Consider the following 20,705-nt stretch of genomic DNA (forward strand, 5'->3'; position numbering starts at 1 on the left):
TTAAATGACCTCCCCTTTATTCTAAGACTGTGGCCCCTGGTTCTGGACTCGCCCAACATTGGGAACATTTTTCCTGCATCTAGCTTGTCCAGTTCTTTTATAATTTTATATGTTTCTATAAGATCCCCCCTCAACCCTCTAAACTCCAGTGAATACAAGCCTAGTCTTTTCAATCTTTCCTCATATGACAGTCCCGCCATCCCAGGGATCAATCTCGTGAACCTACGCTGCACTGCTTCAATCACAAGGATGTCCTTCCTCAAATTAGGAGACCAAAACTGTACACAATACTCCAGATATGGTCTCACCAGAGCCCTATACAACTGCAGAAGAACCTCTTTACTCCTATACTGAAATCATCTTGTTATGAAGGCCAACATTCCATGAGCTTTCTTCACAGCCTGCTGTACCTGTAAGCCAACTTTCAGTGACCGGTGTACAAGAACGCCCAGGTCTCGCTGCACTTCCCCCTTACCTAACCTAACCCCACTGAGATAATAGTCTGCCCCCTTGTATTTGCCACCAAAGTAGATAACCTCACATTTATCTATATTATACTGCATCTGCCACGCATCTGCCCACTCACTCAACCTGTCCAGGCCACCCTGCAACCTCCTAACATCCTCTTCACTGCTCATACTGCCACCCAACTTTGTGTCATCTGCAAACTTGCTAGTGTTGCTCCTAATTCCCTCTGTTGCTCCTAATTCCCTCCTAATTGCTCCTAATTGTATGATTACAATTGAGCCGTCCACAGTGCCCAGATACAGGATAAATGGAATAACGTTTCGTGCAACTCCACACCGACAGCACCCGAGGTCAGGATCAAACCCTGGTCTCTGGTGCTGTGAGGCAGCGGCTCTACCAGCTGTGCCACTGTTTGCCCGTGCATTTTACGTACTTACAAAGACCTCATAGAGTCATAAAGCATGGGAACAGGCCAATCAACCCAACTTGTCAATGCTGACTAGGATCTAATCCCATCTGAATTACCCCATCTGCAAAATCTTGTGGAGTGTGGTTTGGGCGTCTTACATTCCGTGGTTAGACACAAAATGCTGGAGTAACTCAGCGGGACAGGCAGCATCTCTGGAGAGAAGGAATGGATGACTTTTCGGGTCGAGACCCTTATACAGGCTGATGTCAGGGGAGTGGGCGGTACATAGATAAGGAAGTGTATAGAGAAGGAAGTGTAAGGTGTGAAAACAGGACAAAGGGAATGGAGATCAATGAAAATGTAGAATAGATCGTTGTCAGTTGGTGGAAGGTAACAACAAAACAGAGATAAAATGTAGTCGGAGATAGTAAGTCTGGTCGGAGAACTAGGAAGGGGGAGGGAATTGAGAGAGAGGGAGAGCAAGGGCTACTTGATTTTTATAATTTTACTTACATTTTGTGGTAGTACATTGAATCAATATTTGTCTACTAAATCAAAGATAAATAATGTGCCATGTTTGGAAATGAGTTCATAACCATCGGTAGGTACACCTTTACACTGTACCTTGGAGCACGTGACGATAAACTGAACTGAACTGATTAGAGTTGCTTAGTGTTGCTGCAAAGAGGGGAGCGGGGGGGACGGAGAACAGGGATGGACCCAGCAGGATGGGGACGGAGAACAGGGATGGACCCAGCAGGAGGGGGTTGGATGACAGGGATGGACCCAGCAGGAGGGGGACGGAGAACAGGGATGGACCCAGCAGGAGGGGGTTGGATGACAGGGATGGACCCAGCAGGAGGGGGTTGGATGACAGGGACGGACCCAGCAGGAGGGGGTTGGATGACAGGGATGGACCCAGCAGGAGGGGGTTGGATGACAGGGACGGACCCAGCAGGAGGGGGTTGGATGACAGGGATGGACCCAGCAGGAGGGGGTTGGATGACAGGGACGGACCCAGCAGGAGGGGGACGGATAACAGGGATGGACCCAGCAGGAGGGGTTGGATGACAGGGATGCACCCAGCAGGATGGGGACGGATGACAGGGATGGTCCCAGCAGGAGGGGGTTGGATGATAGGGATGCACCCAGCAGGATGGGGACGGATGACAGGGATGGACCCAGCAGGAGGGGGACGGATAACAGGGATGGACCCAGCAGGAGGGGGACGGATAACAGGGATGGATCTAGCGGAACGGGGGGGGTCACGAAGGACAAAGGTGGACCATCGAGTCTTTAATGAGTACTTTGTAACTTTGTCTGCGCCAGATACGTGGCGATTCTTTACGTACTTGTGCATTATATGTAAAAACAAAGATTTTTCACTGTACCTAGGTACATGTGACAATAAAGTATGACTGAATGGTTGAAGTTACAGAAAGCTGATGTGCTGGGAAGTGACTGTGTTGAGCGTCGGTGTTGTTTCAGGTCCGCATTGAACAGGTGATAGTGGCAGAGCCGGGTGCCGTGTTGTTATACAAGCTCTCCAATCTTCTCAAGTTTTATCACCACACCATCTGGTAAGGCAAAAGTTATTCAGTTATTAATACACCATCGTTTTATTGATATCTCAAGAGTCAGACGCTTTATTAGTTAGGCTGTCGGGTTATGGGGCGAAGCCAGGTTGAGAGGGATAGATGGATCATCCATGATGGAATGGAGGAGTAGACTTGTTGGGCCGAATGGCCTACTTCTACTCCTCGAACATTTGAGCATGGAAACAGTTCTATATCTCTCTATAATCACCGTTTATATATCTCTAATTTCCCATTCCCCTGACTCTCAGTCTGAAGAAGGATCTCGATCCAAAACCTTACCTGTTCCTTTTCTCCAGAGGTGCTGCCTGACCCGCTGAGTTACTGGAACTTCTTGTGTCTCTGCCAGTACCGTTTGCCTGAGTTTAGCTCATGTCCCTCGAAACCGTCCGTATCCATGTACCTGCCCAAATGTCTTCTAACAGTGAAAAGCCTTTTGCTTGCGTGCTATCCTATTAATTCGGATCATACGACACATGGGTACAATCAAGCCAGATGCGAGTACAGCAGGAAGAACAAAGAGAACATCCCAGAGTGCAGAGTATAGTGTTACAGTGTTGTGGCGTTACAGTCACAGAGAATATGTCCAAAGTCCACAGTGAGGCAGGTTACACTTGCCATGCTGGTAATCTTTTCCTTTCCTCTTCCCACAGTGGAATAGTAGGAAACTGTGTCGCCACTCTGCTGACCACGATCGAAGAAATGCATGTTCTAAGCAAGAAAATGTTCTTCAACAGCCTGGGGCTTCACGCCAGTAAATTAATGGATAAGGTGATTTGTTGACCTAACATCAATCTTTGCTGCTACCTTTGTAGATCTTCGTCCAGTATAAATTAACTGACGGTGAACGAAAATAACTAACTGTATTGCACCTTGGAATATTTTCTGCTTTTTTTTTTAAACCATTCTTTTTACTCCTGTTGCCAAAACACACATTTTTTGTAAATGGAGCTGCTGGAAGACTGGTTTAGTTGAGTTTAGTTTATTATTGTCACTTGTACCGCGGTACAGTGAAAAGCATTTGTTTGCTTGCTATCCAGTCAAAGAGAAGAATCTGCAAGCGGTGCTTTAAAAACAACCTGCAGCAATCTCAGCTGCACGTACAGTAGACATAATAATGATTCACCGAGAGGTCTGAAGTGTGTTTTGGACAATGACTAGTTTTCATTTCTATTTTTTTCATTTTGAAATGACTCCAATGTATTCATGCCATATTCTTGAACACACCGCACCAATAGTAATGGGCCACACACGTTTGAGCCAACACACGCTGACATTCTGAACCGCTGTTTGGAATCCAAGTCATTGGCTCCAACTAATGAGCTGAATTGTACAAAAGTTCAGTTTAGTTTATTGTCACGTGTACCAAGGTACAGTGAAAAGTTTCTTGCTGAGTGCTATCCAATCAGGCCACACAGGATTACAATCAAGCCATCCACAGTGTACAGATACAGGATAAAGGGAATAACATTTAGTGCAAGATAAAGTCCAGTGAAGATAGTCCGAGGGTCTTCAATGACGTAGATAGTAGCTCAGAACCTTAGCAGGACGGTTCAGTTGCCTGATAACAGCTGGGAAGAAACTGTCCCTGAATCTGGAGGTGTGCATTTTCACACTTCTGTATTGTTAAAGATGTGATTCTGAAAAGCTAAATGTTTTTATTTAATTGTTCTATGAATGTAAAGATAAATCTGGATGAGCCACTTTTTTTTGTGAACTCAAACAGATAGAATATTAATCAGTTACAGCACGTCAAGAGTGTTTAATTGTCATACATACCGGCTACAGAACAATTAAATTATTACGCGCTGCCGCTTAAAAGGTCCATTAGCACAATAACATACTGCTAAATAAATAATCATTAGTAATACAATTTATTAATAATCATAAAGACATGATCCATGGATGATTGTAGTTGATGTTAGAGTTACAATAAATTAATAATCAGTAATACTAGGTAACCAGACCGTAATAGTCTAAAACCGAAGTCCGTAGTGCAACTAAAACCGTCCATACTAAATTACAGCGGCTGGGGTGAGGGTTGTGTTTAGTGTTGTGCAGTGTTCAAGAGCCTGCTGGTTGCTGGGAAGAAGCTGTTCTTGAGCCCGGAGGTCACGGTTTTCAGGCTCCTGTACCTTCTTCCCGATGGTAGCAGCGAGATGAGAGCGTGGCCAGGGTGGTGTGGGTCTTTGATGATGCTGGCTGCCTTTTTGAGGCAGCGCCTCCTGTAGATCCCTTCGATGGTGGGGAGGTCAGTACCTGTGATGGATCTTCGATGGTGGGGAGGTCAGTACCTGTGATGGACCTTCGATGGTGGGGAGGTCAGTACAATGTGATGGACCTTGTTCTATATTATAATATGTTCAATACATAACACAATTTATTGTCGGCGGGTTGTGCTAATGCAAATATTTTAATGAACGCTCATAAGTCTACACGGTCCCAGACACCGACACTAGGTGGCATAGCAGGGTTCGTGGTGCTTTATCAGTTCCATTTGTTATTTACTTCTGGGTATTCCCCCCTGGCCCACAGTCCAAAATGTCTATGTTGGAACATCCTAGATTCAGATCCAGTCAGAGTAGAAGTGGAGGCCATTCAGGGGGAAGAAAGGTGAGGGTCATTGATGATGGTGAAGGTAGGAACTAATGGTTGGGTTTTGATCCCTTAGGTTGAACTGCCTCCTCCGGACCTGGGACCTACCTCGGCCCTGACCCACACACTGTCCCTCTTGCGTGAAGTGCTTTCCTCTCACGACTCATCTGTCGTGCCCATGGATGCAAGGCAAGCAGATTTTGTCCAGGTAATCTGAAACTTACTCTGAAGTTTAATTCCTTTGGCCGTTGGCTCTTGGTCATATGCCAGTCATATTTGTGGTCTGTTTTCCTGCTTGGCTGAATGCCAAGTCCTTGGTTTGAAAAATATCAAAGCTCTTTCATTAGTTTGAACAACCGGGAGGGCTGGTCCCCCAACGCAATATTCCACCTCTCCACCAATTCCAATATTGGTGGCCAGTGGGGGGGGGGGGGGGGCTTTTTGGAGCGCCAGTATGGGTGTTGTGGGCCAAAGGGACTGGTTTCCAGATGGCTAGTATGGACATTGTGGGCCGAATGGATTATTGTGCTGGCAGCTCAGTCACTCAGGTGTGGTGGACTGGCAGATTCACTCACGGTGATTCCTTGAAATTCCATTTCAGTCAGAGTGCAGGCCACCAACTTAAGTTTCATAGCATTTCAGGCAGAGTGCAGGCCATCAAATTCAGTTTCATAGCATTTCAGGCAGCGTGCAGGCCATCAAATTCAGTTTCATAGCATTTCAGGCAGAGTGCAGGCCATCAAATTCAGTTTCATCACATTTCAGGCAGAGTGCAGGCCATCAAATTCAGTTCCATAGCATTTCAGGCAGAGTGCAGGCCATCAAATTCAGTTTCATAACATTTCAGGCAGAGTGCAGGCCACCAAATTCAATTTCATAGCACTTCAAGCAGAGTGAAGGCCACCAAATTGCCAAATAACTCATTACATTGTTATTAAGGGCTAACAAATCATTTTTTGCAAGTACATTACAGACTCACAGTTCAGTTGATTCACAACTTAGAATCACAGTTGTGGACTCTCCCGCACAATCTTTCTGAGTGACTGACTCACGTCCTGGCATCCGGGGTTTTATAGTCCTGCCCCCCCTCCCCCCCCCCCCGCCGGAAGGGGCGTCACCTTCATCGTGGTGATTGACAGAGGCGAGAGGACCAATCAGCGGATCTCACGATTTTTTAATCACTCATAACTTTTTTATTGTTCATCGATCGGAAAAATCCTCGGGGCTGCCTCAGCGGAGGAGGACCGTGGGTAAGATGGGCAAAATCATAGCGATATATGGTAGTATTTTTTCTAAAATCAATATACAGCGCAGACAGGAAGTGGTCAAGATGAGATTTTTAGTTATATAGATTAGGACAGGTATATGGATAGGAAGGGTTCAGAGGGATCTGTGTCTGCTAAACCCTGGGCTAGCCCCATATGCCAACTTGGACAAGATGGGCCAAAGGGCCTGTTTCTATGCTGTATTAGATCAAAAGCTTTAAGGGCCAGTCCCACTTTCACGATCTAATTCGCCAAGTTTGCCCTGGACATACTCGCAGCATGGTCGTCACGAGGTCGTAGGAAGTCATAGGTAGGGCGTAGCAGGCCATGATGCTAGTCGTAGGTACTTGTGGCATCAAGTAGGTCGGGGCGTTTTTCTAGCATGATGAAAAATGTCCACGAGTAAAAAAAGTCGTGAATTAGGTCGTGAAAGTAGGACAGGCCCTTTACTCTGTTTAAGAAAGAACTGCAGATGCTGGTAAAATTGAAGGTAGACATAAAATGCTGGAGAAACTCAGCGGGTAAGGCAACATCAATGGAGAGAAGGAATTGGCGACGTTTCGGGTCGAGACCTATCTTCGTTAAACCATTCTCATGCTTTAAACCTTTGGTCCACTACATGATTGATGGTGTAGTTGACATTACATCTCGGTATTTCATTTAAATCTGTAAACCTAGAGAAACAAGTTAGTATTAATTTTTTGTTCTGATTCACTGCTTCTGTTTGTCAGTTCCAAACTGTTTGAAACTTCAAGACTTTAAATATAAAATCTTATATTTCAAGTTAGCATACAATTAACTTTGCTCAGGAGAATTTAAATCAAAATTGCAAAAGGAAGTATTAAAGTCATTTAAATTCAATTCAACGCACAGACAATTTACAATTCTACTTGATCTTTTCCATCCGTATTTATTTTATAGACATAAAACTGCCGGCATGCATATAAATTAAAATACATTTATCTACAATCTTTTTCCATCATTGTGCCCCCTGTATAAAGGTTTAAAACTAACATCAAAAATTGAAAAGTTATTAAAATAATATACAATTATTCACTAAAATAATTGAAAGAATGTGAAATATAGATTTTAACTTTTAACTTTTTTAACTTTCAACAAATTATCAGTATCTGTAGTCTATCCTGAATATTTACGATGGTACGGTAGCACCCGAACAAAACTGAGAATGGTCACCATCATGTTCATAAGTTGTAGGAGTAGAATTAGGCCATTCAGCCCATCAAGTCTATTCCGGCATTCAATGTGGCTGATCCATCTTTCCCGCTCAACCCCATTCTCCTGCCTTCACCTCATAACTCCTGACACCCATATGACCCTGTCCCACTGTACGAGCTAATTCAAGAGCACTCCCGAGTTTAAAAAAAAATCAAACTCGTGGTAAGCACGGAGAATAAATGTAGCGGGTACGTCGGAGTTCGGGGATGTCTCTTAGCGGCTCGTAACGCTAACGGCAGATAATCGGGAAGACTCGCTAACGGCAGGTAAGCTCGGGAAGACTTGTGAAGATTTTTCAACGTTGAAAAATGTCCACGAGAGCCCCGAGGACCGACGAGCGACCATTACCGTAAATCTCCGAGTTCGAATCAGAGCAAACTTGGGAGAACTCTTTGAATGAACTCGTACAGTGGGACAGGGCTTTAACTAATCAAGAATCTGTCAATCTCTGCCTTAAAAATATCCATTGACTTGGCCTCCACAGCTGTCTGTGGCAATGAATTCCACAGATTCACCACCCTCAGACTAAAGAAATTCCTGTGGCTATGGTGTCTGGCCCTAGACTCTCCCACAAGTGGAAACATCCTCTCCATATTCACCTTATCCGGGCCTTTCACGATTCGGTAAGTTACATTAAGGTTCCTCCTCATCTTGCTAAACTTCAGCGAGTACAGACCCAGTGCCGACAAACGCTCATCATGTGTTAACCCAATCATACCTGGGATCATTCTGGTAAACCATCACAAGGACACTGACTGTAATCATTCCCAAATATGCAGATTATATTGCGGACACCAACCATTTCATAGGGTGATTTCATGTGCAATCTGCTTGCTGGCTTGACTTAGTTCGAAGGTACCAAACTGAATGGTAATGATTGTGCTTTCCTCACTTGCTTCCTTCCACGGAAGGCAAGGACATTCCTAGATCCATAGAAACATAGAAAATAGGCGCAGGAGGAGGCCATTCGGCCCTTCAAGCCAGCACCGCCATTCATTGTGATCATGGCTGATCGTCCCCAATCAATAACCCGTGCCTGCCTTCTCCCCATATCCCTTGATTCCACTAGCCCCTAGAGCTCTATCTAACTCTCTCTTAAATCCATCCAGTGACTTGGCCTCCACTGCCCTCTGTGGCAGGGAATTTCATAAATTCACAACTCTCTGGGTGAAAAAGTTTTTTCTCACCTCAGTCTTAAATGGCTTCCCCTTTATTCTAAGACTGTGGCCCCTGGTTCTGGACTCGCCCAACATTGGGAACATTTTTCCTGCATCTAGCTTGTCCAGTCCTTTTATAATGTTATATGTTTCTCTAAGATTCCCCCTCATCCTTCTAAACTCCAGTGAATACAAGCCTAGTCTTTTCAATCTTTCCTCATATGACAGTCCCGCCATCCCAGGGATCAATCTCGTGAACCTACGCTGTGCTGCCTCAATCACAAGGATGTCCTTCCTCAAATCCTTCCTCTTGGAACAACTCACGGAGAATAAATGTAGCGGGTACGTCGGAGTTCGGGGATTCCAAGTGGAATGTCTGTTATCTGCAGTGGATGAATTTATAAAACAAACTATTCACAATGTTTCTAAAGCTGGATGGTACAGTGTCAGAGCTACCTGAGCTGCTGCCGCACAATGCGAGAAATGGAGATCTTGACCTCGGGTGCTGTCTGTGTGGAGATTGCATGTGACCCTGTGACCGCGTGGGTTTTCACCAGGTCCTCGGGTTTCCGCCCACACCCCAAAGACATGCGGGTTTGTAGTTTAATTGACTTTTGTAAATTGCCCTTAGTGTGTGGGGAGCTGATGTGAAAGTAGGATAACATAGAACTAGTGTGAACGGGCTATCGATGGTCAGCGTGACTCGGTGGGCCGAAGGGCCTGTTTCCATGCTGTGTGTCTAAGCTTAGGCGAATGTTACAATGCATGGGGGCTGGGTTGGTGACAATGTCCAAAGGACTTTGAACACATTGAAGGCTGGGGATGCTGTAAGTATTGCTCAAACTGTGAAACAAAGACCGTGGCTGTTGATTCAATCCATAGTGAAATACTTTACTCTCCACTACCAGGTGCTGTCGTGCATAATGGACCCACTGTTGCAGTTGTGCACTGTCTCTGCCAGCAACCTTGACACAGCAGACATGGCGACCTACATGGTGAACTCGCTGCACTTGATGAAGACAACTTTAGCTCTCTTTGAGTTTACTGATAAACGTCTGGAGATGCTGCAGTTTCAGGTACTCAGTGCTCACAACTATGGTTGCTCTATAGTAGCTGCAAAATATATGGTATTATATTATGTTTATATTATATTTATATTATTTTCATTATGTAGTAGACTAAGTGGGACCCATTGGGTGCTTGGTCCCCCAACGCAATATTCCACCACTCACCCATAGCCCCCAACTGCACAGGCGCAGCTCTTTTCCCCTCATCCCTCCTCTTCACCCTCCCTCTTCTTTCCCCTCTCCGCCTCCCCTCATCCCTCCCTCACCTCTCTCTCCGTCTCCTTTCCCCTACCCTCAGTCACTCCCTCCCTCCCTCCATAACTCCTCTCTCTTCCCTACTCCCCTCCTCTCCTTCTATCCCCCCTCCTCCCCCACATTCCCTCCTCACCTCCCCAGGATCTCGAGGTTGCCGCTCCTCTAACTTCTTGCGTGCCCATCAGCCGTCGGCGCCCTTAGAGCCAGGCCTCGGATCCTCGGCTCGGAAGCACCAGCCGCTACGGCCGTGCCGGCGGAGGGTGTGTGGGGGTGGGGGGAGAGCTTGGAGAAAAGACGGGGGAAGAGCCATGGGGGAGAGAGGGGTATCACGGGGGAGGGGGCAGGAGCGAGTGAGGGGAACCAGAGGGGAAGGGGCTGGATCTGTGCGGCGTTGCCATGGCGGTGCGTTTGGGACTCTCAGTGGGCGCTGGACGTTTTGCCGGGATCAGACGTTCCGACATCTCCGACTCCGGGCCCCTTCCGCTCCCTCCGAAAATTGTTTCGGTTGGAGAACTCCACCGGCCACCCGCAGCGTCCCTCAGCTCCAGTAAAGACGCGATGGCGCAGGAAGGGGCGGACCGGAGAAAAGACCAATCCACATGGCGCTGACTGGCAGGAGAGTAGATCGATCTGCGCACTCGCGTTTTTTACGATTTTTAAACCTCGCTAACTTTTACAATATACTACTGATCGGAACAAAACTGTTGGACTCGCAGCACAGGAGAACGGTGAATGAGCTGATGAAAAATCGTAACACTATCGCGTACCATTTTTGCGCAAATAGAAAAACTGCGCAAACCAGAAGAGCACAAGATCAGAGTTTTAGTTATGTATAGATAGATATAGATATTATATTAAATTATATTATATTATATTAATTGCATTATGTTATATTTTATTATATTGTTGTATTATGTTCTCTTAGATTGTATCTTTGCAATGCAGATATTCTGGGTTATTTTATGGATTGTATAGGATAGGCAAAAATAATCTTCGTGGCTTCAGCCTCTTCCTTTTTTGGTCATTGATTATGTGAACGTTGTGTGAAATGGATACAGTGTTGGTTCATATTCACACAAATTGTAAAGGTTTATTCTTTTTAATGTATGACCGAAATAAACCATTCATTCATTCATTCATTCATTCATTCATTCATTCATTCATTCATATTCTACTTATATTATATGGATATGATATTTAGGTTACATTTAGATATATTACATTATATTGATTATATTATATTTACATAATATTACATTTAATTGCATGTGATATTTATATTATATTTTTATAATATTATTTTATTAAATGTAATATAATGAACCAGCCCTGTAGAAGGACACATCCAAAGCTTTGAACATCAGCTTTTCCTTTTTCTTTGGTGAATATTGATTGACATGGTTTATGTCTCAAGCGATTGCTGTTTTGATGTTATTCTGCCATTCGTTTTCTAAACTTAACGCCTGACGACTTTGAAAAGTGTAGGGAATGTTCCCCTATCCCCATTAGCATTTCCTGCTGTCTACTTCACAATATATCTATTTTACAAAAGATTAGGTTTAGGTTTATTATTGTTGCCTGTGAAAAGCTTTGTTTTTCTGGCATATCAAGGAAAGACACAAAGTGCTGTAGTAACTCAGCGGATCAGGCAGCATCGCTGGAGAACATGGATAGTTAACATTTTAGGTCGGGACCCTTCTTCAGATAAAACCATTCCGTTTTTGCAAGCAGGCCTCTGTGCCGATGCGCCGCGTAGGGTTACAACGGGCTCCGTTTGTAATGTCAGTGTTATTACACTGGCAGCATCTCGTGGTTTGGTAAAGAAAGCCCATCCAGCGGAGAACGTAGCAGCTATTCCCAGATTCCCACAACCTGCACACCAGAGTCCACTGACTCCTTCGCTGTTACTTCACCAATCTCTAGTGAAAGTCAACCACTTCATTGAAGTGAAAGGGACCAAGCCATGGCTGGGATAAAAACGAGGGAGTCAGTGGACTCTGGTGTGCAGGTTGTGGGAATCTGGCACGTGCTCCGCTGGCTGGGCTTCCTGTACTAAACCATGAGATGCTGTCGGTGCAATCAGCAACATTACAAACAGAGTCTGTTGCAACTCTACGTGGTGCATCACCAGGGATGCCTGTGTGCAAAAGCTGAATGGTTCAGTCTGAAGAAGGATCCCAACCCGAAACATCACCTATCCATGTTCTGCAGAGATGCTGCCTGACACGCAGAGTTAATCCAGCACTGTGTGCCTTTCCTTGCTACGCCACCATCTGCAGTTCCTTGTGTCTACCAAATGGCCTAGTTCCACATCACTGTGCTGCAAAGTGTTATTTGGGATAATTTTACACTGCTCTTTACATGATCGGTTAGAAAAGGTGACTATTCCAATGTCAGCAACCTCTCCCATCAGGCAAGTGGTACAGAAGTGTGAAAACGCACACCTCCAGATTCAGGGACAGTTTCTTCCCAGCTGTTATCAGGCAACCGAACCATCCTCTCACCAACTAGAGAGCGGCCCTGACCTCCCATCGACCTCATTGGAGACCCTCGGGCTCTTTTAATCGGACTTTACTGGACTTTATCTTGCACTTTACATTATTTCCTTTATCCTGTATTGTACACTGCGGACGACTCGATTGTAATCATGTACAGTCTTAACGCTGACTGGATACCTCACAACAAAATAGCTTTTCACTGTACCTCTGTACATGTCGCCAATAATAATGATCAACTATACTAACTAAACTGAAATAAACTCTACACAGTGTTGTGAAGGAGATATGGATGCTATAAAACAAATTTTTACTGTGTTCTATGTTTCCTTCTGCAGATTGAAGCCCACCTAGATACACTAATAAATGAACAGGCCTCCTTTGTACTAACCAGGGCAGGGCTAAGTTATATTTACAACAGCGTCCAGCAACACAAGCCCGAGCAGGTAAACATTTACCCGCAGGGTTGAGTATTAGGCAGGGGGTCCAAGTATGTCATATCTCTCACCCCTCTTTTGTTCAATGTGTAGGGCCCGTTGTCCATCCTTGCCAACATGGATGGTGGATCCTTGAAAGCTGCCATGGTAAGTATCTAAACCTCTTCTAAACATTCATGAATAGTATGATGTTGCATTTTGCAAAATAATAGTGTCAACCAAAAAAATGAAACTGCTTAAGAACTCCGTGGTTCATACATCATCTGTCCATTCCCTCCACAGATGCTACCTGACCCGTTGAGTTCTTCCAGCACTTTGTTTGTTCGCTCCAGATTCCAGAATCTGTTGTCTCCTTTGCATCTATAATTGTAACCAACTCTGATACTCAACCTATTTTGATTTAGTTTAGTTTAGTTTAGTTAGGGATTTTTGTCTCCAAAGTAGGGACTTCGTGTTATAGTTCATTTAATTCTTTTAGTTTAGTTTATTGTCACGTGTATCGAGGTACAGTGAAAAGCTTTTTGTTGCATGCTATCCAGTCAGTGAAAAGGCTATACATGATTACAATCAAGCCACCCACAGTGTACAGATACAGGATAAAGGGGAATAACGTTTAGTGCACGATAAAATGCAGTGCAGTCCGATTAAAGATAGTCCTAGTTGTGATAGGATGGTTTAGTTACCTGATTCTCCATTGAATGAAGTGCATTTTTTGTGTTGTGCTGTAAATCGGCTGCATGGTGATGCTGCATGGAGCATTGCCTGTCCATTCCCCCCTCAGATGCCACATCCCTCTATGAGTTCCTCCCTTTGCTTTAGGTTCCAGCATCTGCAGTTTCCTGCGTCTCCTCAAAACTGATGAGGTGATTGAGGGCGGCTGCGGAGGAACTCAGTGTGCTGAGCAGCATCTACGGGGCAATTCCTTTCCCCGCACAAAGACTGCTCTATCTGCTAAGATCCTCCTGCCATCGTTTGGTGCACTTGATTGAGGGACGTGTGGGGGCCAGAACTTTGATTTTGTATTTCCAGCAGCTGAGGATTTTTCATTGAAAGATACAACATGGTTTTCAGGCTCGTGTACCTTCTTACCGATGGTAGTTACGAGTTGAGAGTCATGGGACTGATTTAAGTCAAGCTTGGTTGATTCTTGTAAACTGTTTCAATCTGAAGTGTGAGATGGTGGTGGCGATGGATGGAGGGAGGGAGGGATGGAGGGAGGGATGGAGGGAGGGATAGATGGAGGGAAGGATGGAGGGAGGGAGGGATGGCGGTTGGGAGGGATGGAGGAAGGGGTAGATGGAGGGATGGAGGGAGGGAGGGAGGGAGGGATAGAGAGAGGGAGGGATGGAGGGATGAAGTGAGCCAGCTGGTGAGAAGACAGTTCGGTTGCCCGAGAACTGCTGGGATTGCGTGATATGAAAATAGTTTGTATTTATTACCCATTGCCAGCACTTGTTTGCAAGGGTCCGTGTTGGGTACTGTGTACCAGCACCTCTGAAAATGTAAAAACTAGATTTTCAAATCTTTAGAATTTTTAATACAACAAAAAGATCCCTAAAGTTAAAATATAGTACTGAGTATATTAGATGGTCCAGCCCTGAAACAGCTTATAGGACGACAATCCGCCCTAGACAAGGATAGCAAAGATCGATATGTGTACACGCACCTTTTCTGCACAAAAACGCACTTGCCATCTCTAATACTCCAACATGATATATCTTGTGAAACATATCTGACATCATTATGTGTCAGCCACTTTATTTGCACGTTTCCAGTCAGTACTGGAAGTCTTGTGTGACTACTATTTAAAAACACAACTCCAAGTCTGTTCACAAAATGGCCGGCTTCCAATTCTCTCGATGAGCCACTTCATCGTGCATCAACTGCAGTGGATTTGACTTCCAATCTTTTCCACTCTCTGCCATTTCCTGAAAGGAGTTCAGACACAAAGCGATTTCCACCTGGAAAACAAAACCCGGCAGGAAATCTGACCAAAAACAAGAAGCAAAGCACATTCCTTCCTGTGTGAGCCGGGTCCGTGTATCAGTGAGGTGACGAGAATGTGCTTCCTTTGTGTTGCGACAATCTTCCATCTCTTCCACTCTTGAGCAACACGGGGAAAACAGAATCAATGAATCATTTTCTTTGGCAATCACGACTGACGTTTAAAAGGGGAATGTTGGCACGATGCGTGTAAAGTATGTTTCTCTTCTCACTTCTATCATAAATCTAGCCTGGCCTCACTGCATGTACAGAAAGCGCTTGTCCAGTCATTGTGGGGAGGAAATGGCCTCAACAACTGTGTTATGCCATGTGAGGCCACTTCCTTCCTGACGCCCTGCCATTTGAGAGCGTCGACATGAAAACATTGAGGGGAAATCTGAGTTAACTCAGGTCATGTTTCTGCTGTGTTGCCTCAAACACATGCTGTACTAATGTATGGTGTGACACTTGTGAACCCTGAGCCCCGAAATAGACTACATTGTCTCTTTCATCTTTCTCTAAGTTTGGAAACACACAGGCATTTTCTTGCAGGGTTCAGATTTTTCCCCATCAGTCAGCTGGCTTCTTGAGCTAAAGTGAAACAAGAGTCAGAAACTCTGATATCTTGCAAGAGCCTGACTTTGAGATCAGACTAAATCTAGTATTTGGCGGGCCCGCCAAAGGATGCCGTCAAGGGCAACATAAGATGTTGTCACAGGGAACTGCAGGTGCTGGGATCTTGCGTAGAACACAATGTGCTGGAGTAACTCAGTTTCGGGTCAGTTAGCATATGTGGAAAGAATGGACAGATGACGTTTCGGGTCAGGACCCTTCTTCACACTGATGTAGGGGGGAGAAAGCTGGGAAAGAGGCAGAGGAGGTGGGACAAAGCTTGGCAAGTGATAGGTGGATACAGATGTGGGGGGGGGGGGGTTGATTGTCAGATGTCTGGACAAAGTCCAGAGATGAAAAGACAATAAGTGTGAGGTAAGGATAGAAGAAGCGTGAAACGTGAAGCCCGAGGAAGAATATCGGTGAAAGGGCACCCAGAGAAATGGGTGGATCCTAAGGGCATAGGGAAATGGGACACGGGGAAGAAGGGGGGAGAAAAGGGGAAGGGGGTGCTTTTTTGTAGATAAGTTACCTAGTTGGAGAATTCAATGTTCACACCTTGGGTTATCAGCTAGCCAGGTGGAATATGAGGTGCTGTTCTTCCAACTTGCACGGGACCTCAGTCTGGCATTGGAGGAGGCCCAGACCAGGAGAGTCAGCATGGGAATGGGAAGTTTTGGGTCAATAGACAATAGGTGCAGGAGTAGGCCATTCAGCCCCTCGATCATGGCTGATCATCACCAATCAGTACCCCGTTCCTGCCTTCTCCCCATATCCCTTCACTCCGCTATCTTTAAGAGCTCTGTCCAGCTCTCTCTTGAAAGCATCCAGAGAACCTCCACCGCTGTCTGAGGCAGAGAATTCCAAAGACTCACAACTCTCTGTGTGAAAAAGCTTTTCCTCATCTCCGTTCTAAATGGCCTACCCCATATTCTTAGCTTATTAGTACTGGAATGAAATGTATAAAACCTTACCACAAATAGAGTCACACGGCATGCAAACAGGCCCATCAGCCCAACTTGCCCATTGTCCAGGTCCGTGGACAGGTACAGTACATGGTTAGGAAAGGTTTAGACAGAGGGATATAGACCAAATGGGGACAAATGTGACGTGTTGATGGGGCATCTTGGTCAGCATTGACGAGTTGGGACGGAGGGTTCAATGGTGCATGACTCACCTTAAACCCATGTCCTCTAGTTCTTGATTCTTCTACTCTGGGTAAAAGGCTCTGCATTCACCCCTACGAGATTGATCCCTGGGATGGCGGGACTGTCATATGAGGAGAGATTGAAAAGTCTAGGCTTGTGTTCACTGGAGTTTAGAAGGATGAGGGGGCATCTTATAGAAACATATAAAATTATAAAAGGACTGGACAAGCTAGATGCAGGAAAATTGTTCCCAATGTTGGGCGAGTCCAGAACCAGGGGCCACAGTCTTAGAATAAAGGCGAGGTCATTTAATACTGAGGTGAGAAAAAAATTTTCACCCAGAGAGTTGTGAATTTATGGAAGTCCCTGCCACAGAGGGCAGTGGAGGCCAAGTCACTGGATGGATTTAAGAGAGAGTTAGATAGAGCTCTAGGGGCTAGTGGAGTCAAGGGATATGGGGTGAAGGCAGGCACGGGTTATTGATAGGGGATGATCAGCCATGATCACAATGAATGGTGGTGCTGGCTCGAAGGGCCGAATGGCCTCCTCCTGCACCTATTTTCTATGTTTCTCTGTTTCTACGCAAGGGTCAAGAAATGCGAGCTAAAAACAAAATAAATGCAATGTATTCCCCTCATGATTTTATACGTCTCCATAAGATTACCCCTCATCCTCCTGCGCTCCACGAAATAAAACCTTAGCCTATGCAACCACTCCCTCGAGCTCAGGCCCTCGAGTCCTGGCAACATCCTTGTAAATCTCTGCCCCCTTTCCAATGATGGCACCCAAGGTCAGGTTTGAACTGAGGTACCTGGAGCTACAAGGCAGCAGCACTCACTGAATATGGATCTTGCTTCTAATGTATTGATATTGGTGCTGATATAAAAATGTAATTGCCAGCACTCTAATGGTCAATGGTTCTTTATTAATCACATGTGCAGGCCGTACAGTGAAATTATTTTTTCGGCATACAAATCAGTAAAGTATTGCCACATCTAAGCACAATCTCCGATTAGTACAAAGTGTATACAAATATTGCCCTGAGACCGCATGCAAGAGTTTGGCGCCATTTCCAAAGTCTAGTCTGGTCCATGCGCTTGGTCTCCTGGAGCGGTCGCCCGATCTAGGCGAGCCCCAGGCTGCTGCGGGGCCTCCAGCCGTCACCTCCATCCAGATCGTCCAGTGGGCCATCATCCCTCCCCTCGCACGACCACCTTCAGTCTTAATGCCCCGGGGGCACCTCCCGCAGCCGACCTTGAGGTCGCGGAAGGTGAGATCCCTCGTTCACTCTCTTACTCTTAAATGAAGAAATGTTAGTGCCTCGTCGCAATGATTATACACTTGTGGAGCCTTGTCCTGTGAAAGTAATCGTGTGTGAGTGATGACTAACAATTGCACGCTTGTGTTTTGTAGGCGCAGTTTGATAGGTACCTGTCTTCACCAGATAGTCTATTAATGCCGCAACTGAATTTCATTTTGAGTGGAACACTAAAGTAAGTGTACGTGGAAAGATGCAGTAAAATTGTAATATGATTCTGCTCATGACCCGAAAACTTTTAGTGCTGTTGGCAAACGCATTGGCCAAGTGGAGACAGATTTAAGTAGATAGTATTGGTTCGTTATTGCCACGTGTACCGAGATGCGGAGGAAACTTCAACTTGTATGCAGGTCACACCATACATTAGTACAGCATGTGTTTGAGGCACCACAGTGGCACAGCGGGTAGAGCCACTGCCTCACTGCTCCGGGTTCAATCCTGACCTTGGGTGCTGTCTGTGTGGAGTTTACAAGCTCTCCCTGTGACAAAGTGAGTTTTCTCCTGATGCTCCAGTTTTACAGAGTCATAGAGTGATACAGTGTGAAACAGGCCCTTCGGCCCAACTTGCCCATACCGGCCACCATGTCCCAGCTACACTAGTCCCACCTGCCTGCGCTTGGTCCATATCCCTCCAAACTTGTCATATCAATGTACCTGTCTAACTGTTTCTTAAACGTTGGGATAGTCCCAGCCTCAACTACCTCCTCTGGCAGCTTGTTCCATACACCCACCACCCTTTGTGTGAAAAAGTTACCCCTCAGATTCCTATTAAATCTTTTCCCCTTCACCTTGAGCGTATGTCCTCTGGTCCCCGATTCCCCTACTCAGCGCAAGAGATTCTGTGCATCTACCTGATCGACCTATTCTTCCCATGATTTAATACACCTCTAGAAGATCACCCCGTCACCCTCTTGCGCTGCAAGGAAAAGAAACCCAGGCTACTCAACCTCTCCCTATAGCTCAGACCTAGTCCTGGCAACATCCTCGTAAACTTTCTCTGACATCTTTCAAGCTTGACAATATCTTTCCTATAACATGGTGCCCAGAACTGAACACAATACACTAAATGCGGCCTCACCAACGTCTTATACAACTGCAACATGACCTCCCAACATCTATACCCACATCCCAAAGGCATGCAGGTTTGTAGGCTAATTGGCCTCTGTAATTCACCCCTAGTATGTATAGAGTATATGAGAAAGCGGGATAACATAGAACTAATGTGAACTGGTGATGCTGGTTTACTGTGCTGGAGAAACTCAGCGGGTCAGGCAGCATCTCTGGAGAACATGGATAGGTGACGTTTTGGGTCAAGCATATCAATGTTCTCCAGAGATGCTGCTTGACCTGCTGAGTTACTCCAGCACTTTGTGTCTTTTTTAGCATGTGAAGGATCTGATATCAGCAGGGAGATGCTGTTCCTGAATCTGGTGGAATGTGCTGTCAAGATTTTGTACCTGCAGCCCAGGGGGAGAGGGGAGATGACTGAGGTGAAAATGGTAAATGGACACAAAAAGCTGGAGTAACTCCGCGGATCAGACAGCATCTCTGGAGAAAAGGAATAGGTGACGTTTCGGGTCGAGACCCTTCTTCAGCCTGAGAGTCGGGAAAGGGAAACGAGAGATATAGATGGTTGAAGAGAGATATAGAACAAATGCTGGTAGCTGTGGCCTTGGTGAAAACGTGTTACAAACAATGAGACTTAACAAGACGACTTTGAAGCTGGTACGACTTGGGTGGGGAAGGGACGGAGAGCGAGGGGATGCAAGGGTCACTTGAAGTTAAAGAAATTAATATTCACACCACTGGGTTGTACACTGCCTAAGCACTCGGGCGACCTCTCCTCATAGCTCAAGCCCGCAAGCCCAGGTAACATCCTGGATTAGTAAAATCAGCCTTCGCAGAGCAAAGGTGTTAAATGTCAGAGAGCTGTTGTTGTGACGGTGCAGAGAGTGATACAGTGTTCGGCTGTGGGACTTCTCCTCTTATTCCAGTTTTCTTGTCCTCCAGGGAGAAGATATTCAAGCGGTCCACGGAGCTGGTCTGTGGAGCCTACAATGACATCCACACCGCAGTTCTGAATCCGACCAACGATTACAAAGAACCAACAGCAATTTTGCAACGATCCCCACAACAAGTGCAGACACTTCTGTCCTAACAAATCCAGGCTGCTCCTGCCTATCCTTGTCACTATACATTTGCTATTTAATTCTCCCTTTCAAATTAACATTGCATTTGGTTTTGGTTTATTGCTTTGATTATGAATTTTTGTTTTCATTCGATCTGTGCCTTAAACTATGTTAGCTCTGATCAAAAACTAACTCCACAATTTTCAATCAGGTAGTTATTTTGTATGCTATTTATTTACAGAATAAAGGGAAAGATAATTAATGAATGAAATATTTTTCAGAAACAAGGATCTCGACCCAAAACATCATCTGTCCATTTCCTCTACACTTGCTGCCTGACCTGCCGAGTTCCTCCAGCACTATGTGTTTTCCTCAGCATTCAAGCATCTGCAGAATCTTGTGTCCCCTCCTCATCTGCATCCACCTATCACTCTGTCCCGCCCCAACCTCTCTTTTCCAGCTTTCTACCCCCCTACTCCATGTCTGAAGAAGGATCCAGACACGAAACTTCGTCTGTCCGTTCCCTCCACAAATGC

General features: G+C 45.5%; 1 protein-coding gene across 2 annotated transcripts in view; it reads left to right on the top strand.

The window, feature by feature from the left end:
* The window catches only part of cog6 (component of oligomeric golgi complex 6), a 79,495-nt gene extending 59,038 nt beyond the window's left edge, over window positions 1-20,457 (top strand). For both annotated transcript variants that reach the window (XM_033022248.1, XM_033022249.1), the window contains 8 exons: window positions 2,366-2,457; window positions 3,126-3,243; window positions 5,144-5,275; window positions 9,634-9,801; window positions 12,881-12,988; window positions 13,073-13,126; window positions 18,136-18,215; window positions 20,051-20,457. In XM_033022248.1, the coding sequence (XP_032878139.1) occupies window positions 2,366-2,457; window positions 3,126-3,243; window positions 5,144-5,275; window positions 9,634-9,801; window positions 12,881-12,988; window positions 13,073-13,126; window positions 18,136-18,215; window positions 20,051-20,198 (900 nt within the window). In that variant the 3' untranslated portion in view covers window positions 20,199-20,457. The remainder of the gene's footprint in view (window positions 1-2,365; window positions 2,458-3,125; window positions 3,244-5,143; window positions 5,276-9,633; window positions 9,802-12,880; window positions 12,989-13,072; window positions 13,127-18,135; window positions 18,216-20,050) is intronic.
* The last annotated feature ends 248 nt before the right edge of the window (window positions 20,458-20,705 follow it).

This window comes from Amblyraja radiata, chromosome 6 (assembly GCF_010909765.2).
Source record: "Amblyraja radiata isolate CabotCenter1 chromosome 6, sAmbRad1.1.pri, whole genome shotgun sequence".
Lineage (NCBI taxonomy): Eukaryota > Metazoa > Chordata > Chondrichthyes > Rajiformes > Rajidae > Amblyraja > Amblyraja radiata.